The sequence below is a fragment of the Siniperca chuatsi genome, linkage group LG6, assembly GCF_020085105.1.
Source record: "Siniperca chuatsi isolate FFG_IHB_CAS linkage group LG6, ASM2008510v1, whole genome shotgun sequence".
Taxonomy (NCBI): Eukaryota; Metazoa; Chordata; class Actinopteri; order Centrarchiformes; family Sinipercidae; genus Siniperca; species Siniperca chuatsi.
The window spans coordinates 22,583,891-22,609,025 of record NC_058047.1 but is presented as its reverse complement, the minus strand read 5'-3'; the positions used below and the strand labels follow the sequence as shown (position 1 = coordinate 22,609,025).

The following is a 25,135-nucleotide window of genomic DNA, read 5'->3' as shown; positions in this document are numbered from 1 at the left end:
ACAAGGCGTCTTCCTCTGGATCTGGTTGTGCAGAGATCTGATGATTAGACACTCTTTTAGTGTAGAACCTGAGACTCCTGCTAAGCACAGCGGGCGCAGCCCAGGAGAACTGAAAGGAAAGGAAGTGGTTTTGGTCATCATCATCATCATCACTCATCCTCACAGTATTACACTTTGATTCATGACACTTACTGGCCTATCAGACGATGTGTGGATGATCCAGTCCCTCTGGAAACACAGTCTTTAAGACGTGATCCTATCTGCAACTAGAGTCAAACATAGGCTATATGTAAGAGACACCTCAGCATAAGATAACAAAAAGGCTAATACTGTATGTGGATTGGTAAAGAGATTAAGGCAGAACCCTTGTCAGAAATTTGGTGACTGTGTCATAGTGTAAATGTTCTCTCTCATAAATTGTAAATGAAGAATTCAAATCCGTTCCCAGCCAACATTTCTTTGTGTTGGCAGAATTTACCATGGTGGTTGGTGTTTTTGGTTCTGCGTTGGAGCTGATAGGTTTACCGGCTGCCTGAGTTGTCACATAGGAGACAGAGGGCTGTGGTCTATTCACCCTGCTATTTGACAGAATATAGATGAGTTATTGATGAATATCATGTCTTTAAAAGTGACACAAACCCTTAGCATCATGAGAATAATTTACGTTGGAAAGGTTAGTTTACCTTTTGGCAGACATGCTGGCTGGTCTTATAATGTCAGCAGAGTAGGGGCCACGTATGTTCACCACAGACACCTTGTCAAAGAAAAATATGAAGTTGACAGTTGGTAACGTGCTTTTTAAAGAATCAACAACAGGGGGCGCTATGAGCTCTGATAGAGTGCTTCACTTCCGGGATAATGACTTGGTGAGATTGTAACATCGGTGCCGAACAAAATCGTTTCCCAGGTAGGTGGAAAAACCTTTTGAGATATTTTAACACATCGTCAGCGTGATCATGTTCATATACATACGTGTAGATATGGCATGTCTGGCTTTATTGTCGTGATAAAGCCAGAAGTACCGGTAGTTTCATGGATCAAGGATGATAATAAGACTAGCTAATAGTAAATACAAACATGAGTTTCACGCTAGCAGAACCGGTTAACCGTCAATTCCCCGTTCAGATAGACAGGTTCACCTGACAGCTAACGCAACACTACAAAAAAATGAAATGCTCTATCACGTCTGAGTGGTCTCAATAATGAACGTTAAAGTCAAAGCCTTGATAAAATATACTTTGGATTTTTTTAATTTATCAAACGTATTAGGCTTCCGTTCTTCTCACTCTGTTAACGTGTATGTGTAACGTCACAGTTGTTCTGTGCTGGAATAACGTTACTGTTTGTCCCCAGGTTTGATGTGTAGTACTTAGGTGAAATACATTTAGGAATATGCAACATGTAAGCTCAAAACCGCAATAATGACACTCGATTTTGGCACAGAGCCAGGTAATAAAGCAGTACCCACCCTAAGGCCCTTATCAGCCTGGAGCTTTTGGGAGTCTGGGGCCCCAGGGAAGTTGCCCAGTTGGTAGTCTAGCCTTGTCTATAAAGCTATGTGATTGGTACAATAATGGTAAATGTTGAATTTTGAGTTCCACCAGCTACTTTGAGCAGTGGATGAGTAAAGTTCTTGCTCACAAACGTGACTTTGTTTATGTGTGTGTGTGCGTGCATGCGGTCAGGGTGATGGGGCCAGACAGTGCCCCAGGTCCAGCCGTGCCCTGGCAGAAGGTGCTGTGGGAGCGCCAGCCGTTCCCTGATAACTACGTGGACCAGCGGTTCCTGGAAGAATTACGGCGGAATGAGGGCATCCGGCAGTACTGCTACTGGGCTGTGGTGAAAGAAGCAGGCTTTGTGGGACAGCAGCTGTCCTGTGTGGCCATTTTTATCACCCTTTGGCTCTACATGGAGCAGGTAAAGCTTTAGAAAATATATGGTCCTCGCAGAGCACACTGTGCCTTTACTCTCTAGAATGGTGTACATTAAATGAATAATTAATCCACTTCTCTGCTTTCCTCGCAGGGTCTGCTGCCCCCTGAGACGCTGTTGTGGACCAGCCTTGTCTGCGCACTGCTGGGTTATGGACTGCACCAAGCCTTGACGTCTCAAGTCGAATCAGGCTGTGAGCCCCGGACCCGACTGGCTGACTTACAGAGTGCCGCTATTTTTCTTTCCTTCACCTTTGGATTCTCACCAGTTCTAAAGACACTAACAGAGTCTGTGAGCACAGACACAGTGTATGCCATGTCTGCTGTGATGCTGCTGGCCCACCTGGTGTCGTTCCCTTATGCCCACCCCTCACCCCCTGGCAGCCTCTCCCTAAATGCAGCCCTGTTTGCCTCAGTGTGTTTAGCCTCAAGGTTACCTGGGGCTCTGCACACCTTCGCCATGCTCAGCTGTGCCCTGATGGTGTTTGCCCTGTGGCCCTGCCTGCTACAGAGGTTGAGGGAGAATGCCCCTAGCCAGTTTACGGGGGTGTGTGTGGGAGTGTGTATCGGAGGGGTGGGTGGTCTGGGGTCCCAGTCACCAGGGGGAGCAGTGCTCTTAGCCTTGGCCTTAGGGAGCGTTACATTGCTCTGCCCCCTGCTGCTAGTGAGGCTGCAGAGACACAAGGACAACATCCATGGACCCTGGGATGAGGCTGAGATTCATGAGGACCTCAGCCACTTCCTTCAATAATGGACAGAGCGAAGAGGAGCGAATGGTCTAAGCCAACTGAGAATTTTATATGAATTAATGTACTGTCAGTCTGCAGTATTATGTTGGTGCTGTACATTTAAACTGACAAATGCTAACTCTTTTATCATTGGTCCACATCTGTTTTCGACAGCCCTGTTGCAGACAATATGAAGATGGTTTTTAATGTTCAAGCTGCTATGCTACAAGTGTTGACTCTCAGAATTTGTATGGAAAGTATCAACTAATGTGCAATGCTGACTTACATTACTGGACACATTCTGATGCTGTGCACCAGTTTGCTATCAGTGATGTTTTAGTAATCTGTGGGAGATGTTCCATGTGTTATGGTTGTGTTCAGTGTATGAATGGACTGGCGCATAGTGTTTAACACAATGTCTTCCAAACGATGTTAAAAGTAAACATTAGAAGTACACATTAAGATTTTAAAGGGTTTTGCTATTTAAAAAAAGTGTTTTACCTGGACTACTGTGGAAGTGTAATACAACAGTAATGAAATTATAGCCTCAAATTAATTTTTAAGTTTTACATGGTGCTCATTTCATCTACATTTTAGACCAGCAAATTTGTGAAACTCTGAATCTTGACAGACTACTAAGGTTTCAAGTTGTGTTTTGTATGGAGGGCCAGTTAGCTTGTCAACAATTAATGACAATAATGAGAGCTTTTTAGTTTTATAACCCAGCAGCTCCTTTCTAATAATGTGGTATTACACAGGTAAACCTGAGAGTACAAGCAGCTCCTGTTGATCATACAGGGCAGAAAACGGCTGCAGTGCTGCCCCGTGGACGTGCTGCTCTCGCGGGAGTGTCAGCTACGTTGCAGTCCCGGCCGCACCCCGATCAGTGACGTCACAATGGCGTTGCCAGTTAATGAAAAACGCCTGTGGAAATTATCACGCTGCTAAAAAACCTTTCAGCCCATAGAGAGCAGCACAGCGGCAGTTTTCTGCCCTGTCAGATTTACTTTTGATGAGTACCACTGAGTACCACTCCGTGCCACTCACTCTACCTTTTGTTCAGCATGCATTGTGAGGAAGACTGGAATTGTTGTAGCTAATGTTTATTTTTATTTTGTTTGTTTTTGTTTCAATACATTAAAGACCAGCTAACGTTACATGTCGGCACATTGTTTTGTCTTCATTCTGGCTTTCACTTCATCAAAATAAAAACACACCGGAACTACTACTGTTGTTTTGGGAGCCACTGTGTGACCAGCTTTCCAAGAAATTCACGGCGTGAACACGAAATTATATGTGCTATCAATGATAGCATGGATGCAGTTTATAGCAGTGTGTAGTGGACGCTAGGTGTCATACCTTCACATCTCCTTTTCCTGGCTTGGTACGAAATGTGACGACGGGCCTTGCAGTTGGTTTTGACTGCTGTGATGGCGCCATTTAGCAGCAGATGAAGCTCGACTTTAACATACAGTTGAGTCGAGCTGTTGGCCTCCCTTCTGCTCAGAGAACCACACTTCCACAAACAAGTGCGTCGTAGTAACAGCGCGTCACAGACTGTACGGTCGCAAATGATGATCCCCCCCCCTCCTGTCCATTTGGACACTGTTTTATTTGCAGTGGAGACATAACTGTTAATAAGGCACACACCAAGGGTCCCCAAACAGTTCTGTCAGGGAGCTCTGTGTAAGCCAAAAGACCCCCATTCAACCTCGATATATATTGTTTTTGGACGCTCAACAAAATAACTTGTTTGGTATCTACAATTGGAGGAGAGATAACATCTGATGATAATTCATCTTAATATTATCTGCTAAATTCTAGTCAAAGTAAATAGTATTTAATAGTGACATAACTGAAATGAGCTATCATGACTTTGCTGGAGACCCCTACACAAGATCTCTTTCACATCCTTGGATCTTAGTTAGCAAACCGCTGATAAACACCACTGCTGTTGGCTACAGAGGTGAGTCAAGGTTTATTTAAATGGAAATGCTATAGAGACAAAAATCAGTATTAAAGTGATTAAATTGATGACTGCCGAAGAAAATAATATTTCTTTCATATCAAACTTTAAAATAATGAGAAATCAGGATACATGTTCAAAAATAAACCCCCTGTTTATTCAAAAAGAGTAAAAATAGTGCATGTGTATATTCTCTTTTAGTAGAATAACTCAAAATTGGTATTTTATTTACAACACTTGAGAAAAGTCAGCAGACAGTCGAGCACATTCCAATATTTATGGCCAATGATATTATGTACAAAACAGGCTCAAGACTCATGAATTTTGCAGACAGCAGATCCCAGAGGAGACAGAGAAGCCCAGCATAGTGCTTCAGCTGGATTAAACATCACACAGTCTCTGGGTAGCAGTCAGCTGCAGCTGGAAGGATCACCGGGGTAGATGGGTAATGGAGTTCTGAGCAGAAAGGACTATTATTTCACATTTGGGATAGCTGGAGGATGCCTCCTGGAGAGAAGATCAGATCAAAGATATTACTATAAGGTTCAATATAATTGAACAATAGTAACACCCACTTAAAACCCTAAGAAAATGACTGTATACTACCATCTATGTATTATTGACAGAGCCGGTGCTGAAATTAAGTTTTCATTATCCACCTTTCATTTGCATGGTTTTGAGAAAGACATGATAACTTTGATCAGAAGGTGCTGTCTTCAACTGTAGCTTTTTTTTAATGGTAGACCTAACAAATCGATTATAGAGTTAATGTCTGATCTCTCATCATCATAATCTATAAGTCTAGTTATGCAGCAGCTAGCTCTACTCTGGGTTATAACAACAGTCAGGATTTAGACCGAAGCTTTAAATGGAAAGAAATACCAGCATTTCAGCCATTTTAATCCTAAATGAATAAAAAAAATATTCAAACAAATGCAAAGATTTAAAACACAGGCCTATGTCTCCACTATCCATATACTCCAGCTATAAAATTGTGATGGCCATTCAGTAAACAGTTTTTAAAAAACAAAACCATGGTGTAACCTCATTTTTGACCCTTGGAATACAGGCTTGTCATGAAAGATGTGGAAACTTGCAAAAACTACAACATAGAGAATTATATGGGTTTGGCAGTGTCTGAAAGAAGAAGAGAGAAAATTGGTGAATAAAGGTAAGGAAATAATGGTTATTAGTGAATACTACAGCACCGTGATTCAGGGTTCACAGTTCCCTGCTCACAAATTTCCATGTATATTTTTTTTTTATCTGTATTTGGCAAGATTTTTTTTAATTTGCCACAATGCCGCACATTTTGATTGTTACACCATCCTTGGCCTGTTGTATCAACAGGTTTTACAATGATGAGAATAAATATGGGGGAGAAAAAATAGGCTTATAGAAGTACCCCTCATGCCCCATGTACTGTATTTCTATAAGGGGAGAGAGAGATTGGGTAAGGAAAAAAGGCATAAGGTCGGATGGAAAGAGTCAGGAAAGGAAAGAGAGAGACTGAATACGGGAAAGAACCTAAAGAACCATTGGAGAGCACAGAGGAAATGAGGCAGAGAGAAAAAGGAGAGACAGGCCAAAAGCAGGGGAGGAACCCATGAAAGAGAAGTTAAGGAATCTACAAGAAAAAGAAGTAGGGGGGAAAGGAAAAATAACCGTTATTGCATGAGGGAAACTGGGGAAGGCAATAAAACAAATGCATGCTAGGAGAAAGAGGGAAAAGGGGGGATGAAGGACAGAGAGAAAGATGAAAACTTGACAGAGTGCTCAGCCTGTTGTCTCTGGCTCCAGTAGAAAGCTGCACAGAGAGAAGTCCTGTCTACTGAGGCTGATGGGAAAGAGAATATGAGAAACACATTTTCCAGCAGACCCCCACCCAGCTCAAATAACAACTCCCTCTGCCCCCGTGCCTCTGTAGCGCAAGGTTTGATTGTGTGTATGCATATATGCCAGTGCATGTTTGTTAATATAACAGGTCAGATTTCAGAGTCACCTTGGCACACTTGGAGCACGGTTGGGTTGGCCAGCGAACTGCTGAAGGCCATCAGTACTCGGGGAAGCAGTGGGTCCAGTATGAGCGGGCACCCGAGGAACAGATGGAGCATGGCCATGAAACACTGGCTTGCCACTGGTCACTGACTTTTTAGGGAGTGTCAGGCTGGGTGGAGAAGAAAACCTTAAGTGACAGGCATAGGTAGTACAGTTTTGTTGACTGCATGCATCTATGCATCACTGTAGTTTAACTGTTTGTCTGTATGTCTGTACCTGGAGGGCTGTATCCAGGAGGAGTCTACAGGTGGAGGCAGAGGGGTGGTGTAAGTGGAGCTGGAGATCTTTCCAATGACAGCGAGCGCCTCCTTCAGGGCAGCATGTTTGCAGAGCACTTCCTCCCTGTGCTGCTGCTGCTCTGGTGACTCATCCATCAGCGCAGAGCATTCTCCCAGAGCGTAGAGGTGGGCCAGGAGCTCAGAGCTAATGAACTCCTTCACCTACAGAGAAGGATTATAAACAGCTGTGACAAGTCAAAATGTTAGACTTTGTAAAGTGATATTTTACTCTGATTTGGGATTATGACTCTAAATTCTTAAAGGGGTGGTGTAAATCTTTTTTTTTTCTATGGTCTCATTTATTTTTCAAATCACTGGAATATGCTCAAATGGTAAATACTTGCTGGGTTGTGAGTGAGCTTTTGGCTGGTAACAGATGAAAGACAAAAATTTAAAGAAAGAAAGGGAAAATTATTTTAAAAAAGTGTCTGGTTTAGATAGCTTACGCTGTTGATCATGAGGTGCATAATGGTCTTTGGCATTAAGTCCTTGATGGTCTTATAGATGTTGCTCATGTAGGAGTCAACCAGGTTACGAATGGTTTCCACCTGACGCTCCAGCTGGGGGTCTGTGAAGTTTTCAGGAGCTCCATTTCCCTGCCCATCCACCTGGGTGACAGAGAGACAAGATGGAGTTGGGAGTAACTGCAACTGTTCAGATTGTTCCTGTGTTTTTAACCAGTGATGTCTAGTGTAGTGTAATAATGTGCTGCAGTAACTGCTGAGGTAACACAGATGGTAACTTCATACTAATACAAATGTGTGAAGCAATAAAGATCGGTCTTATCCATATCGCCATATATTGTCATGTATTGTATGCTTGTGATGAGAAGAAGTGTAGAGCCACTGTAATAGGAACAAGGAGAGCAGAATAGAGGGAACACAAGAGAGGGAGGTATGGAGGAGTGGGCAGAAGAAAAAAGGGGGGAGTGGGTGAGGGACGAGGAACTGCTGATTAGAAACAGACTAGAAAGCACACACATACACACATATTGTAGTGACATCATGGGCCAAGAATGCCGTGCTTAAGAGCCAACGACAGAGCGAGATGGAAGGGGTGGGGGACTTGCTTTTTTCATTTTGGCAGGGGAAGAGAAAGGGGAACATGGAGAGAGGGGTAAAGGGTTATGGCCAGAGTAGCAAATGCTATGTGTGCATTCAACACAAAGGTAAGGTGCAGACAGGTGCAGCTCCCCACAGCTAAGGTCAGGGTTGGGTTTAATTAGGTTGAATTAGGGGTCAGAGTACTAACGGTGACTTTCTCAGGGTAGACTCCGGCCTGTAGCAGAGAACCCTTCCAGCTGTCCAACTCCTCCTGAGAGTTACAGGCCAACTCCAGGCATTTGTAGTCCTTATACACGTTCCTGCAAATTCAGTGCAATACTGTCAGATGTTTCCAAAAACTACGCTTCCTAGCTAGTAATAACACTCTTTCCACAATACAGAGTAATAAACACATAACCTTGCATACCTTAAACAAATACACCAAGTTGTGGGCAGACTGACCTTAGAGTCGGGTTTCCATCTAATTGTCAAGAGAATTTGAAGTGAACTTTTAAAATGTTGTACAAAAGAAATACGAAATAGGCGTGTTTTCTGGTTTGGAGTGAATAAACTAGGCTATGCAAAGCATAGTTTCGTCAGAAGTTGGCAGTATAGGCTACGTTATGCATGGCTGTAAAAAACAAGGTACAAGTAGAAGTAAGTACAAGTAGAAGGAAGAAGAAGAAGAAGAAGAAGAAGAAGAATGAGAAGAAAGAAGGAAGGAGAAGAAGACGTTGCCTTGGCCAGCTACGAAAGAAAAAGGAAAATAAGTCTATCTGCGGGCAATTTTTTTAGGTTTAGGTACAAAAACTACTTGGTTATACTTAGGAAAAGATCATGGTTTGAGTTAAAGTAAGTGTTAATCCAGGAAGTTATCTCAGGGGGTGTGTCATGTAGTAAAGTGGGTGTGTCGTGTAGTTTCCAAGACTGCAGATAGACCATTCTCAAAAAAGGGGAATATCTGGGAAGATGAAAACTGCTTCATCTTCTTCTTCTCTTCGGAGCGGAAACAGCTGATCAGTCATGTGAATTAAATGTTCCCTTCGTCTGAACTTATTCGGAAAAGATGTTTCCATCTCCCATTAAGCACTTTAACTCTTTTTCAAAAAAGGCAAAAACCACCTCAAGCGAGCGTAAAAACTTTTTTGTTTTTCCGAATTTTGCCGTTTCCATCTACCTTTTTTAATGTGATACTTCAAAATGCACATAAAATACCTTGATGGAAACACGGCTGGCTATTGGTTACCTCACTTATGCCATGCGAAAGTACAGCACATATCAAAATCATCCACAGGTTGTAACACCGTATACACAGTGCTGAATGGTCACATATGACAAGCATTATCCAAAATAGGAACTACGACCTTTTAGTAATGACATGTTGTTTCTTTTATGAACTCAGTGTAGGTGAGGTAGCCAGAGTTTTAGTCACAATGTGTGGGATCATTTCAGCTGAGCAATGATGTCTTCAGTCATTTTTAGCTCTGCGCTGTCTCCTCTTTCTTACTATGTTCACTTCCAGTGGAAACAAAACAAGTCTTGCTCCACGTCTTGTGGGAAGAAAGGAAAGTAGTCCCTAGTAGTACTAAAAAAAAGTCTCCCCTGCAAAACATTGTCAGACTCAGCCACATGTTGTATCACTCAGTTTTATTATCACTTATCTTGAGAGCTGTTACTTGAGATGATGCCAATCGCCTATTATCAGTTAGTGTGTAGTGTACTTAAAAGAGGACATCAGAGCAAAACATTTACCAATACGACATGGATGATTTTGGTGTTTGTGTTCTAATTTCTTAATACCCCTTCTTCACTCAGTTCTTGACCCACTTTGTACACAACTTACTTGTTGTTACTTTCTATTGTACATTGTAAATGCTGCACAATGCTAGAAATTAAATGAAAAATAAAATGTCATTAATTATTTGTCAGAGCTTCCATGCTCCATTATTTGGTTTGCACTATAGAGCAAAGTACAAAAAATGTCTTCATATAAAATAAACATGTTTCTTATGTTGGTGAGTTTGTGTGTGATTTAATAATGGAAGCTTTAAGACTCTCTTTAACTTTGTGGGCAGAGAAAGACTAAAATTTAAAAACATGTCTTGGACAAAATTATTGACAAAACAATTTTCACAGCCTGGTCTAATATATGGTTCCCGCCTCGTGTAAATGACTTGATACAGGGGTAACACAGGTCATTGGGTTTTGTGTAAAAAGGGCCCCACGAGAGTCACCCCCACGTTGGGAACCACAGATTGAACACAGGTGCTTGATGGAAAAAAGGGTTTAACAGGTTGCACCAGTCTTCCCAAAATTTGGTGCAATCCTTTAAATGCAATATCGTATACACAATCCAAAAGAATGTAAAGAGAGAATGACTCACAAATGTTAAGGACAGAGACACACACAGGGACTTGCAACTAGGCAGATACACACACACAGATACAGACACACAAAATAAAGCAGTTTCATTTATTTCTCCCCAACTGCTGTGCTTGACATGGCCTCCCTAACTGCAACTTATTCCCTTATCACCATCATCTATTTTCTCCATTTTTTTCATTCTCAAGCTCCTCTTTCCCCTCCATCTTTCCTCTCACTTCCCTCTTCACACCATCATACCATCTCTGTACTTTGGCTGTGGAGGGAGCACAGCAAAGTAAGAAACAAGCAAAGGATCTGGAGCGGGCTATGGCCCATCTGTTAAACATTTTTCTTTAATCACTCGGTTGTTTCTTTCCTCCTTTTGTTGTTCCCTTCTCACATTCAGAACACACAGCAATTAACCTCAAATATGTGAAACCTTTGTGTGTGTGAGAATGAGAGAGACAACAGAAAAGGAATGAGAAAAGGGGATAGATTGCAGCAACACAGAGCTATACAGAAAGATCAAGAAATAGGCTAGGATGGGTGAGGCTAATAAGTCAGGGCGTGGTGGCTAACAAACAGGGAGCCAGGCCAACGATGACAATACTAGAGTGCTATTACACTAGGACACTAACATTCGTATACACCAGCGAGCGTGCATTCAAATTGTTCTCAATGTCACATCAACATTGTTTTTTCTCATCCTCTTTGCTATCCTTTCCTCAGCTCGTGGCCAGTGTGAGTTTTTTCACTCATCTTGAGGAATTTCTGCACAGAGCCTTGACTGCTTTAGATTTGAAGAGTTTCCTGAGGTTTTTGATTACTGTCAGACAGGGACAAAACCACTGCAATGTCTGCCACACACACACACACACACGCAAATACAGAAAGAGAAACAGGGAGAGTGAACGTGCAGGAAGGGGGGGGGCGCCACAGGACAGACTTTGACACATTCCTGGCCGATGGCTCTGATACTCTTTCTCCCGCTTTCTTTCTCCTCTCAACCCTTCCAATTCTTCTTTCTCCCTCCTTTTTGTGGTGAGTCGAGCAATTCTTTCCAAACAAGAGCAGCCTCATCTCTGATCCAAGCTCTCTGGCTTTGATTAGCTGCTTAATGAGCCTGCCGTCGGTATGCTGTGGTCTATACACACACTGGCACATACACACACGTACACACACATGCACACGCAAATCTACTGTGTGTCCGAATGCAGCATAGCACAGAATTATAAACAAAGCCCACATGCTCTGGTACAATCAGCCAGGCCTTGGGTCAGCTCCAGCTCCTAAACACTCTCTTTCTCTCTCTCTCTCTCTTTATCTTATGCTCTGTCTTTGTCTCTCTGTCTTTCTCAATCTGTTTCACACACATAAACCCAGCAAACCCAAACCCAGCCCTACCCTCAACAGCCTGGCATATACTTGGAGGCAAAAAAAAACTACACCCGCTGCAGTACCCACTGGATATCCGTTCAGTTCCGGTGGCAAAGTTGAATGGAAAAGGTCAAAGGAAGGACAAAACACCACTCTAACATCTCCTCCCTTTCCTCCTCTGACATGTCCACCCTTGTAAAATATCACGGCGACTTCAGCAAGCAGGTGACAAGAACAGAACTCCCCTTTTGGACTCACGCACATACACAAACACGGGCCTCCAGCTACACAGCCACACACACACCTTAACTCTGTGTTGAAGATAGCAAAGACAAATTTGCTGGACATGAAGCCCTTCTCCACATCTCTGAGCTTTAAGTTGTCCAGAGGAAGCATGTACTTCTTCTCCTTTTCCTGGAAAAGACAGAATACAGAAAGATAAAGTTTGACAGAGGTATGCAGAGTAAAATATGACATCACAGAGAGGTAACACAGGTGTTGATAGCAAAAAACAACAGAGACTGAAGACAGTTCACTTGGGGGCTTTAGCTAAAATAGTTTAGTCTGGTAGTAAATTTATCAGCCTGCCCCTAGAGAAGAAAAAGGGGCCAAGAGACTTGAACTGCAGAAGGAAAAGTGTCAGAAGGCCAGGCGAACAGGAGATGTGGAACACATCTAGCAGAGCATCTGAGTTCATATCAGATGATGTGCCTGCCTGTCAGACTGATTCACATTAACTACCCACTAACTAGCGAAAGAGAGACAGTGGAAGAGGGAGAGAGAAGGGGGAAGAGATGCCATAAGTCTATAGTCTGTCATCACCACAGGGACTTATGAATGACAGAGAACAGTTGGAGGAGTGGAGCAGCCAGAGTGAGGAGAACCAAACAGTATGGAGGCAGGGTACAGAGAACTGAAGCAGGGAGGGAGGGAATGAGAGAAGGAGTACGAAAAAAAGAGGGAGAGAGGCCGGGCTCACATGTGAAAGTCATTACTCAGACTCAAGCTCTAACACAACATTTCTCCTAAAGTGAAGCCCTTCCCCCTCATCTCTCTTCCCCGGCCTGCTCCCTCTTTCAGCCTTTAAGAAGGGGGCTTCCAGAAAGGTTGGTTATAGGAACAGTCCTGGATGAGGTAAAGAGAGGGAATATTATGAAAAAGAAAAGGGACTACCATAGAAAAGAGAACTAAGCATGGCTGCAAAGGAGGTGTCCTAAAAATCCTGGATGTTGTCTGTGTGTGTGGATGCATGTGTGTGCGCCTGCATTTGAGCACATGCACACATGTGGTATGAGATGTGTGTGTGCTGGTAGTACATTTTGGTCTTCCCTCTCTCAGTGCTCCCCTGAACCCTACGACTCTCTTCCTTCGTTCCTCTTTCCTTTTTTCCAAAGGGGCCCACTTCCTGTAACAGAGGCTGAAAAAAAATGACAGAACGGGATTGGCACTCATACGGCAACATCTGGGATCGCTTTAGACAGAGGGGGAGGAGACTGGAGAGAGTATAGGTTGCTCTGATGGGGTAGAAATAGAAAGTAGAGAAGAGGAAGAGGAGGGTTAGAGGTGGATAGAGGGATAGATGGAGGTGAATTTTGCTAAAGTAGAAGAGGAAGGGTTGAAGAACATAGAGAGCAAGAGAGAATGTACAGAAGAAGAGGGGAGAAACTGCAGACCACTCCAAAGTTGATTCCCCATGGGTCCCATCAACCCTTATATGGCTGCTAAGTTCCTCCCTAACTCTCTCTCCTTCTCTCACTCCCCGAATTTCCTTATGCCGAGTGAACAGGCAGATCCCGAGCTGAATGAGTAAATGTGCCACGTCAAGACTGGATACTACACCGGGACACAGCCCTGCAGACGCCCAGCTCAAGCTACCCTAACATCTCTGGAGGAGGGACACCCAAAGGAGTGGATGTCTGATGTGTGCGAGATCCCTCGCCTTGCGACCCAACACAGAGACAGGATAAGAAAGAAGAAAATAACAGAGGAAACCTTTTGCCGACTCCTCTCCGCCACGGGCAAGATTGCTAGCAAACAACCAGAGTGGGAAAAGGAGGCAGAAGAGGAGAGAAAGTGAGAAAGGGTCCTGCTCCGTCATCCCAGTGTTCAGACTACCTGTTCAGGATCTTACTGGTGTACAGTAGTCTGCACATTGGTTAGACTGTGCAAGGAAGTGCTTCAGCAGCAAGACTCAGGACAACATGAAAACTTGCATGTGCTCTATGCTGAAGCGAATCTAGGGTCTAATATTCTCTGATGTTTCTTGCTTGAATTGGTGCAAATGCCTTTACATGTGCATACGCTATCACCAGCTTTCAACTCTTCAAAATGCAGTCAATAACTGTATATTAAGTCAAGCAAAATGACATCCATTTTGTAGTATTTATCGCCTTGAATTAATTATCTTTGTTAATGGCGAGTGATACATTTGTTCACGGCAGAAAAGTTAAATGCAGCACATTCAAGCAAGAGAAGCTTTAACTTGTGACTGACTGTTGTTTTACCAATATTTAAGGCTATAAACTAGCTAATTCATTGAGCTTCTTTTACACACATTCATTGAAGAGAAGCTCTAAACAATTTTTTTCCCAGAGTGCCTCTCATAGGGTATTTTGAGTTTCTGCATGTGCATTTGTGTCGCAATATGCTAACTCTTGTGTTCACAGACATCATGGCACTATTTGTATATGCATGCGTGTGTGTGTGTGTGTGTGTGTGTGTGTGTGTGTGTGTGTGTGTGTGTGTGTGTCATATTCCCAGTGGTGTCAGGGTGGTCTTGGAGTATCATACATCAGAGCTGCTGTGTCTGAAGCTGTGTCTCCTCTTCCTGTAGACTAATGGATTTGAGATTTGAAACAGGCCTCACACACACCTACACACAGAGGGGGACATGTAGATTAAGTGTATAGGCATGAGCCATCTGTTTTTCTTCAGGCTGCCTGGTGGAGCCCTGGCAGTCGAGGGGTGAAGGAATGTATGTCTGTCTGTTCAGTGTGCTGTGGAGATTAAACTCTGAACTATTATGCTGCACTCTCAGTATGAGGTCATTATGAGGGTACGATTGTTGTGGTACACAGAAAGGACATACAGCCTTAAAGATGTTAAAAAATTGGAGCGTATATAAGCAATCTACACAGGGATGGAGAGGTGAGGTTGGGGGGGGTATTTGTGAGCGAGACTGTGGAGGAGTTGAGACGAGAGAGGGGGAGTCAAAAGGGGAGGTCTGCAGTGTAGAAACAGCCATGTGGGATTTCTCTGGGCAGATCTTGGAAGCTGGTGTTTGGACAAAGCTTCAGATTTTCCAGCCAGGAATGTGCACAGTCCCAGGGAGACTGCCAACCACAGAAAGGGGGAGAGAGAGAAAGAGGGGGAGACAGTGAGAGAGAAAGAGAGAGGCAGACAGAGTGAAGGAGAGAAAGGAGGAGGAAAAGGCAACAGAGGTAAAGAAAGAGAAAATAAAAAAAGGGGGGGGCAGCAGTGGTAGAAAATGTCTGTGGAGGTAGTGTGGGTGGGGAAAGCGAGAGCGGGAACTGCAAGAGAGAAGAAGCAGAAGCTTGGCTAGTGTGATACACAGATGCATGTGGAAAGGCAGTGGATATGATCTTCTGTGATAATATGGGTGACTGACATTGCACTCAGGCCTTCCAACCACAACTGATAACCCTTCCAACGTAGTGAGGAGACGCAAGAGTTAAACAATGACTAGTCCAACCGAACCAAAATTAATTGAAAAGGTTTAGACTTTCATATTGGCTTTGATCCTTGTAGTGAAACATACGTATCTTATCCTGATCTGCAGACAGCCAAAGTTTGTTGCTCTGATGTGGTCAACAGATATTTGTATTATTTGTCTCAGATGTGCTAAGTCTGTGTGTATGTGTGAGTTGATTTGTAACCCTATAACACTGTGTGTGTACAATATGCATGCCTGGGGCTGCGTCTGGGAACTCTGCGTTCAAGCGATACAGTGTTAATCTGAAAAGTGACTGTGTGTCTGTCTGAGTGAGTGTATATTTTTCTCCACTATTTGCATGCCAGTTTGTTTACATCAGACTCTGCATGTGTACTGTACACTGTATATACAACTCTGTCCCACTGTGTGTGTTTGTGCGTGCATGTCTGTGTGTCTCAGTTTGGCTTGGGGCAGCTCCAGCTGTGTCAGAGTGAGCCGCTCCAAATGCCTGAACTCCCAGAAGAGGAAGAAAAGGGGGAGTAAGGGGAAGAGTGAGCGGAGAGCGGGACAAATGGGAAGGGGGTCCAGGTGGCAGTAGAGAAAAGCAAAGAAAACTGTTAGCTGGACAGAGAAAAAGGTTAAAGATGCTCTTTAAGTTATGCGTTTATTGGTGTCATATGTCTCAAAGCGTCCATAGAGGGCCCGTCTGTTTAGCTTTAGCAACAACACGGCCTTCGAGCCATTTTAGTGCGGTTACCAAGAACAATAACTTGTGTTCTGATCTCACTTCCTGTACTCTGCCCTTCCCTCTTCCCATGACATCAATTGTGACAGGATGAGACTGTTGTGGTGTGTCTGCCTGTCTACACTTGCTGTGCAGACCTTCTGCTCCTGTACAGCAGGCACAGACAGGCAGACAGATGGCAGCCCCACTGACATCAGAACAGAGGGCCACTAACTCTTCCACTTACTTCAGTAAAACTGCATGGACTTGACTGGAACGATGACAACAATATCAACAGATGAGATATTTTCCCTTCTACTTAATTATCTCTCAACTTCCCAATTAACGTGCTGTTTCAAGCTGAGATATGTGTTAATAAAGTTGTGATGACTTCAGTGTACTGCTGTGTTTTAACTTCACTATTTTCTTGTCTTAGTCTTGATGTAATCTATTTGTTTCAAGCATGATTGTGAGTATGAATGCCTCACCTCATCATCCTTGAACCAGGACAGGCTTTCTGCAGTGAGAATAAACCAGTATTCCTTGGCTCCACCTTTCATGATGCCGATGTTACTGATGGTCAGCCAGCCCTTGCGTACGACCTGCACAACAGCCAAGGGTAAGGAGCTCAGATGGCAGGACTGACGTCACAATGGCATTCAGAGGACAGGTTTATGGAAAATTAGATAGCAAGGTATAACTCCTATGAAGGTGCGCAAAGCAGGTCGCACAATGAGAGTGGACCTTACTGATGAAAATAAGAGTAAATGTCAGAAACAGTTGACACTGGAGAGAAAACAAGATTTTTGTATTTGTGAGATATATGATACAGATTATGCAGCCATGGGGCAATCACCAAAACATTTCACTGACCACCAGTGGACATAAGTGGTCAAAGTGAAGACTAGATGCACAGGTAAACATATAAAGTAAGCATAGAAACAAAAGTAAGCAAACACATTTGGAGATAAAAACAGGATGGAAGAGACTGTAAGACAGATGTGTGATGAATAAGGGAACAGGAAGTATGAGATGACATAAAGATACCAAGAAAAGACATATCCCGCCGAGTAGGACAATATTAACTGCACATATTTATGGAGCAGTGGAACTGCAGAAGGTAAAGATGATTGGGTTGAGAGAGAGAGAGAAATACTGCAAACTGTAACAGAGAGGAAAAGAGTTTAGAATTGTATCAGTTGCAGATGATGAAAAACATGATTAATAAAGCTACAACACGCCATTTTGCCATGTTTGCTGCCATTGGTAGCATGCCAACCCACAACCCTTAAGCTTGAATCCTGCACAGAAATATTTCCAGTAGAGGCAGCAGTGAGTGAGCAGGATTAAAGAGAGTGGTCTCCTACTATTAGAGTTGAAAGAGGGGCCACACCCTGGAGAAAAACAGGAGATAAAGGAGCAAAATTAAGATGAAATGTTTTTTTCATTATATTAGGTTTTTTGGGGATGACACTGATATTGTTCATTTAATAGTTAACTACTATCAAAGCAACATGAGAGATTGTGTAAATAACTGACAATTTATTTATATTTTTTAAACTGTGGTCAAAAAATACTGCTGGTCAACAAGCATCATCATACATCAAGGTCCCTTACTAAAAACAATCATACTGGGATTGTGTTTTTAATTATTCCTGTATTCAAATGTGTCACATAAATATTATGTTACAAAACATATCTCATTCAGTAAAATCCCAAAAATCTCCCATTTATCTGCAGCTATGAATGCTGATTAATGCATAACAGATGGCACGTGACATCACTGAAAATAAAAAGACAAAATGTAAGATGGATGGGAAGAATTGAGGTCATAGCCATGCACACTCAAATTTTGCACTGCAAAGAACCATTGGCATTTTTGAGTGAGGAGCACACTGTCATGCACAAATATATACATAGGTTTGTTTTGATTAAAAGTGACAAAGATGATTCTGATTCTGAAGGGTAAACAAGACTGAAAGTGTATAGCCAGCCTTATTTTTGGCCTAAGAGTGATAGTGCTAAAGCAAGGGTCTTTGTAATGAGATTTTGGGATATCATTGGGTTATTTAGTTGGCAGTTAAACCTTCTGGTGACACTACTGTAGATCAAAAGTCTTTCAGATGCATCCTCTGGGGATCATGAATTTTTTTACTCTGAACAAAATGTTGGAGGGATGGACCAATGGGCTGGCCATCTGATCAACAGACAGACTGACCGTTTGTTGCGATCACCATCTGAAATTGAATGCATTTGTACTGAAAGTCTCACCTGGTTTCTTGCCATCCCTGCAACACTCTTCTTATTGCTTTGGTTGTACGCCTGCTGGGCACTGAGAGAGAGGAAGAGCTCATGTTATTTATGCTGTTAGAATTTACAGTCAATTTTATAGTTTAAAACCCATGAGGTTACTCACTTAGTGAAGCCAATGAAATCCTCATGTTTGGTATTTATGTAGGCAAGCTGTATGTCAATGAGCAACAAGACCTGAACAGAGCAGACATACATTAACCACAGAAACAGACCCACACAAAGCTTAACAATCCAGTAGAGTTATCTAAAACTAATTTGTGAATGCAATGTCCAACTGTGTGTGAATGACCTGGTCCCTGCATTTACTCTCTTGCTGTTGTATTTCAGTGGTTACAATTCTCTCTGTCTCATCTTGCAGTTTGGGAAAGGAACTGAGCTATAGAGAGATAACAGACCAGGAGTCAGATATTAGACAGTTTTGACACCCTGAAATGTACAGTACATCGCACAAGTATATGACACACACACATTTATACCTTGTTGATACACTGGTACACAGTGGTGATTAGTTCTTGACTGACCATGTCAACAAATTTAATACACGGCCCCTTTAGACTTGATATCTGTTTCTTCACTATGGCTTCAAAGGCCATGTCAGGAGTGAACAGACCCGTCCTATAGGGAAAGAGAGGCAGATGGAGGAAACGAACAAAACAAAACAAAAAGGTCGATTGGCTGCAGCAAACAAAAAATGTAAATGATCTAAAAAGCATTTGACAGGCATTTAGTATTTTCTCAGAACACTATACTACACCTGACACCATGGATGTTTCTGATGGCATAGTTGATCTCCCGCCGCATCTTCTTCTCATCAGACTTAATCTGAAGACAAACACAGTACATTGTCAGTCAGAGTCGAGCACTTGGCTGAGGAGCATTACAATTTAGAATCACAATTATTGATGCTCATACAGTATTCATGGAGCTACTATATGACAAGCACTACATATGCACAAATACAAGCAAAAATCATATACAGAATCACACACACGCACCTTCACCAGTTCATAGGGGAAGCGCTCGTGGAAGATTCGGTTGATCCTAGCACCGCCTGACAGATTAACGGTGTCTACTTTGTCACCTGAGCCCTCGATTAGCTTCTCAAAGTCAACAGCCAAGCGCTGAACTAACCTGGAAGACAGAAACATGCAGACCAGAAGAAACACTGACATATAAATAATAATAACAATAAATGGGTACACACACACACACACACACATCCAGAATGATTGACTGACTCACTGTAGCAGTGTCTTGGTCCTGCGTGCAGAGTCATCAGGACTGTACTGTCTGTACTCTTCAGCCTCTTTGTTCAAGGCCAGAAGCTGGCTCTGCAGACGGCTACGGAAGGCTGGCAGTGTGTCCCGGATGTGGTTTGTCAGTTGCTGCAAACAAACATTATCAGTAACAATACATATTCATAAATTTACTTCTTTCTGTGTGTGTGGGTGTGTGTGTGTGCGTGTGTGTGTGTACATGCATTTTTAACCTGGTTAAGCATTCTTTGTAAATATGGGGTGCCCATGCTTTCAGCCATGTGTTTGTAGGCCGGATGGGACAGGAAGAACTTCTGCTCTGCAAGCAGAGCTGCCTTAATATCCTTTTTCCCATCAATGTCCTTCTGACTCCGGTTCACCACCCCTATGTAACCTGGGGAGGAAGAGATGAGAAGGGAAATGAAGAGCATGTGATCATTGTAAAGAAGACAATGTGCAACAGATTAAAGGAACAATCAAGGACTCTGATGTAAGACAGATTCAACTTGCATTTTCTGACGTGTCCTTGGGAACTCTTCCCAGACCACCATTTGTTCCATTTAGACTGTAGCATACAAGCAGGAAATGAATATGTTTGTGCAACAGCAGAGCATGTGGTATAAAGCGAGCCAAATCCCCTATTTAGTACAGTAATAGATGTAATAGCGCCAGACTCCATATCTAATGCTTCAGCTCTATGCTGCGACTAGGGCGGTTATTTCAGTGGGCTTCCATGGCTAATGCATTAGCACTGTAGGACAAGCATGAAGGAGCTAGCACCTGGTGGTGCTTTACTCAGTCTGTACACTGTCACAGGAGCTCCCTGCCTTGCCTTTTTTCCCTGCCTCTCTCTCTCTCTTACTCTCACACACACACACACACACACACACTTTTACTAGGCATTAATATCATCTCTGTCTCCCTTTCTTTCTCTCGTATACATACACACAAGAACAAATGTGCAGACACACTCAGTGGTACTACTGTGATGTCATACAAAGTGCAAGACCATCTTTCAACACATGGCACAAGCTAAAGAGATACTGTACATGGATAAACAGAAAGATAGTGAACAAAGGAGACAGAAAGAAAGAGTCAGATGGAGAGAAAGAGGGAAAAAAAACAGAAGGGAATGAGAGCTGGACCGAGACCAAGCCTCTGGCTGCTGATAACAGACACAATCATAATGTCAGTCCTCTCCGAAGAGCCTCCACTGCAGTGTGACTACTTTACTGCTAGGTGGCTGAACACACACAAGCACACGTGCACACACACATGCCCACAGACACAAGCAGCACACCTCTGCGTAGTGGAAGCAACCTGTTCTCTAGTATTTCCCGGGCATCTGTTCCTTCATCCATCAGGTCCAGCTTAGTAATTACACCAATTGTACGCTGGCCTGAAAGAAAGATGAAAAATAGAGGAAATTTTATAGCCTCCAAATATGATTTCAAATTCTGTGGAAGTATGAATAATATATGACAACCCCTTCAACCTTTTAGACATAAACACTTTCATTATAATAATGTGATAATTAATCCCCATAAAGACATCAGGGTGTAGAGCCATTTTCTGAGTACATAATAAAACCCCACAGACTATACAAGCCCACCACACATGTAGCTTACCATGTGGGTCAACATCTTTGGCCAGTTTGAGTGCATCAGAGTTGGCCAGGTCAGTGTTGGCTGGCGTGACAGCCAGGATGAGACAGTTTTCCTTACAGATGAACTGCATGATCATGTCTCGTATCTGGTACTCTATGTCTGTTGGCTGGTCGCCTACAGGCACCTTGGTGATGCCAGGCAGGTCCACAAGAGTCAGGTTCAACACTGCAAACACACACACGCAGAGTACAAATAAGCACACAGGTCCATTCATCAGAGAAATAAACTTTGCGTGAATGGATATGTCATGTCAAACACACCCAAATACACACTGTGTTACCGTGTGGTGAATAAATCCGTAGGTTGATGGGGACAGGAGAGATGCCTTTATTGGATCCTGTGAGTCTGCGTGTCTCTGCCTCGATCTCCTTGCGGATCTCATCAAAGTCTGTGAACTTCTTTCCCTTACAATGGAGAAATTCACCGTACTCTGGAAAGAAAAAAAAAAACAATGATAGATTCATAATGTGATCATAATTTTGGAGGATCTTTGGAATATCAAACTCATCCAGTGCATCAAAATTTGTGAGTCAGGCCACAAGGGCACAGTATAATATAGAAGGAAACATAAATGCTATTGTAATTAAGTCAAGTTTATTTGTAATTGTACTCTTCCGGCAAGTTTCTAAAAGCCATTTAAGATTGTTTGAGGGCTAAAAAATACAGGACACAATCTAAATGTTCTGACCATAAGATGACAATTCCAGCACTGTCCCACCAGTCAGGCTCAGCCATTATAAAATATCATACTGCCATCTGGTGGCCGCTTTAAACACAAGCTTAAGAATGACAATGCACAAGCTGCATGAGTGAATATGAGTGTGTCTTACCTACCTGTGTTAGCACTAAGCAGCTGGAGGATTAAAGGTCTGCGAGTGACAATTCCTGAACCCCGTGGAAGGAAGTCTCTGTTGGAGAAGAAAGACTGAATTGGAGAAGGATATACACACACTGCCGCTGCATTTGATGTCAATGCAAACTTGCATCTTAGTCTGAAACATTAGCTTGACACACACATATTGTACATGCACAGATAAGACCATTACACTAAAACTACACATAACTTGCTAATAATGCCTAGTAAAGCATTGTGAGCACTAACAGTCAGCTGTACATTAGTTTTATTTTAGTTGCCATACTATTGAGAATATCAGCAACTTGATAAGGAAGGCAGAGAAAATCTTTGCCATATGATGAGCCCTACCAGATTTAGAAAGACTTAAAGCTAAACGTACTGTTAACTATAAGGAAACAGGATAGACAGGGTAAAAAATAATCCTTCTCTTTCCTATTAAAACCAGATTCAGGAAGTTTGTTTTACTGCATCCTGTCCCAGATGGCTACCAGTCCCCCACAAAAGGGGTGTTATAACATAGTCATGAGACAAAGAACTGAGGTGTGTGATAAAATATCAATACACACTCAGGAAAGCAAGCATTAACAGCCTTCGATAGTTACACGCCACACATTCTGACCTGGATGGCCTACTGCTGTGGACAATTCATACGTCTCCTTTAGTTAACAGAGCTCCACTGTGCTGAAACTACGAAACTACTGACTTACTCACCAGCATTATTTTCTGACAGGATGGAAGTACTTACTCTCCTCATCACAAACAAAACTGTCTCAATTGCATTTAAACTTTATACAAACAACCCTGCTATTCATGAGTAGGGCACATTATTTTAAGGCCCTTGAAATAAGCTAAAGGTCAGACTAAAATGAAGTGAATTCAACAAACCTCTGTTCAGCTCAGTTTTGGGTGACTAAAGGACTTGTAGGATAATTAAAAAAATGCTGATGCCATTACTCAGGAGCAACGTTAATCTCCTCCCGATCATCGACACCAACGCAGTCCGTCACTGAGATAAGGTGCTGTACTGGCTACTGTCATACAGACACTGCCACCTCCGGCATCCACCACTTCAGACTGGCAACTCTAGCCCTATCACTAGTGCTGGGTGGACACAGAGATTTTAACAGTGCGTCTAATTGTTTACAGTAGTTGCCTGAAGTCCTGGTTTCAATTCAGTGGAACACTGATCCTTGTGTATTAAGCATGTCCCAGCCCCTGAATCACAGTTGCCATGGCTTTACTTTTAGCAATACAAGCAAATAGCACAGTAACACTTTATTTGGACTGATAGTAATTCATACGTTTTAAAGGATTTTATTAGAATTAGCCAGGTCAAATTACATAATACTTTTTAATAGGTCATTTAGGGTGAAGAAGAAAGGGTTTGTAAGTTTTAACCAGAGTGTATATAAAGACATATACAGTACTTAACATACAGTCTTTGTAATTTATGGGTGTAACTAATGGCTTTATTAATGGTTAGTAAATAATGTACTACTGTTTTCAAGATTAGTTATAAGTCTTTAATGAAAACATTTTTTGGATTGCCAGGTTGTGAACAATACTGATGGCAGGTGTTAATTATTTGTATTTGGTAATAATGCAGTTATAAATGTTGTAACCCATTAATAAAAACTGTTTCTAGCCATGTTATATACGTTGTTTGTTGTTTATGGATTGTGGTCCAGGACAGGTAACAGTCAAAGGGATTATTTCCAACCTGGAAAACCAAGCTGTTCTCATCGCTAAATTATTTATTAATATTAATAAGACATTACTAACCATCTATAACCCCTAGATAAGGTGTGCTTTATTATATATATATATATATATATATATATATATATATATATATATATATATATATATATATATATATATATAAATCTTATCCACCTAGAGTAAGTGCAGTTAAAAGGGACTGTGTAAGTTGATAATGTCCACTGCTGTAGGCTACAGTACATTCACAGTTCACTGTGAGGGGCTTACCTGCCCACAAAGTTTTCCAGGACGGAGCTCTTGCCTGAGCTCTGGCCGCCCACCACAGCGATCTGCGGCAGGTGGAGGCTGCAGCTCTGTCCCACGCTGCCCAGGGCATTTTGTAGGCGGTTGACCAGCGGGATCAGATCCTCCATCCCGCGGTTGCCCATCGCAACGGAGCAACCGGGCTACCTGTCCAGCTCCTTTAAATCCTGTGCTACTCCGGCTCTAGGCTACATTAGTCGATAGAGTAGATACCATAGTTCATGGTTACTTACAGTTATACTATTTTCATTACGGATATGTACAAAAACTAAAAATAATTACTCTTCTTGAAGGACGGTGCCACCTTTTAAAGGTCCGCCACTTTAACAGCCGTTAGTAACTTACGTTACCGTTAGTGCGCCTGGTAAAGACTATAGTGTCCAAGTTCTCACAAACCTCAAGTCTTCGAAAACAGCTCGCTATAGACATTCTTGTTGTTTTAAAACACCAAAAGTTCGTAGTGTTTTGTTTTCCTTACACTCTGAATACATTTAAGAAGCTAGCCGCTGGTCGCTGCGCTGAGTCTGGTCCATGGACAAGAGGAAAACCTCCTCCTCTGACAGCTAACGGAATCAAGTTTTGTGCGCATGCGCGGTAATCAGCACATTAACTCGGCAACCCCCTTATGGAAAAGATAGACAAACTTCGCGACCCATTATGAAAGTACCCTGACATATCACACACCAAGCAAGCATTCACTCCTCTAACCGCCAGCTATTTGAAACCTACCCACACTGGGTAGGGCTCCGCTGCAGCCCTACAAATACTGCAACAAGATTCATCTACTGTAAATAACACTGCTGCATTCTTTGGCAATGAGGGAGTGTGCACCGTGTAGTACACTGGAAACCCGAAGCAAGTCAAATAGAAACTGAA

The 25,135-nt window shown here is 42.6% G+C and overlaps 2 protein-coding genes across 12 annotated transcripts; one reads left to right on the top strand and one right to left on the bottom strand.

Moving 5' to 3' along the window:
* Nucleotides 1–760: 760 nt before the first annotated feature.
* On the top strand, nucleotides 761–3,816 carry pigc (phosphatidylinositol glycan anchor biosynthesis, class C). The gene is made up of 3 exons (XM_044198258.1): nucleotides 761–907; nucleotides 1,686–1,917; nucleotides 2,026–3,816. The coding sequence occupies exons 2-3, from the start codon at nucleotides 1,690–1,692 to the stop codon at nucleotides 2,680–2,682; spliced, it is 885 nt and encodes a 294-aa protein (XP_044054193.1). The 5' UTR covers nucleotides 761–907; nucleotides 1,686–1,689; the 3' UTR covers nucleotides 2,683–3,816.
* A 944-nt stretch (nucleotides 3,817–4,760) lies between these two features.
* Nucleotides 4,761–24,983, bottom strand: dnm3a (dynamin 3a). Of its 11 annotated transcripts, none has more exons than XM_044198249.1 (22): nucleotides 24,542–24,968; nucleotides 24,224–24,447; nucleotides 22,213–22,286; nucleotides 21,659–21,808; nucleotides 21,340–21,543; nucleotides 21,012–21,110; nucleotides 19,945–20,105; nucleotides 19,698–19,840; nucleotides 19,451–19,586; nucleotides 19,210–19,277; nucleotides 18,932–19,070; nucleotides 18,745–18,831; nucleotides 18,559–18,629; nucleotides 18,414–18,474; nucleotides 17,510–17,536; nucleotides 16,631–16,744; nucleotides 12,050–12,159; nucleotides 8,213–8,324; nucleotides 7,408–7,569; nucleotides 6,900–7,123; nucleotides 6,628–6,792; nucleotides 4,761–5,132 (listed from the first exon to the last, which is right to left on the bottom strand). In XM_044198249.1, exons 2-22 carry the CDS (start codon nucleotides 24,382–24,384, stop codon nucleotides 5,099–5,101), a joined length of 2,502 nt encoding a protein of 833 aa, XP_044054184.1. In that variant the 5' UTR covers nucleotides 24,385–24,447; nucleotides 24,542–24,968; the 3' UTR covers nucleotides 4,761–5,098. The 11 variants fall into 11 exon arrangements, 9 of the variants coding, with proteins under 9 accessions (XP_044054184.1, XP_044054185.1, XP_044054183.1 ...); XM_044198250.1 differs by having other exon boundaries at nucleotides 24,564–24,968; XM_044198248.1 differs by having other exon boundaries at nucleotides 24,656–24,968.
* Nucleotides 24,984–25,135: the final 152 nt, after the last annotated feature.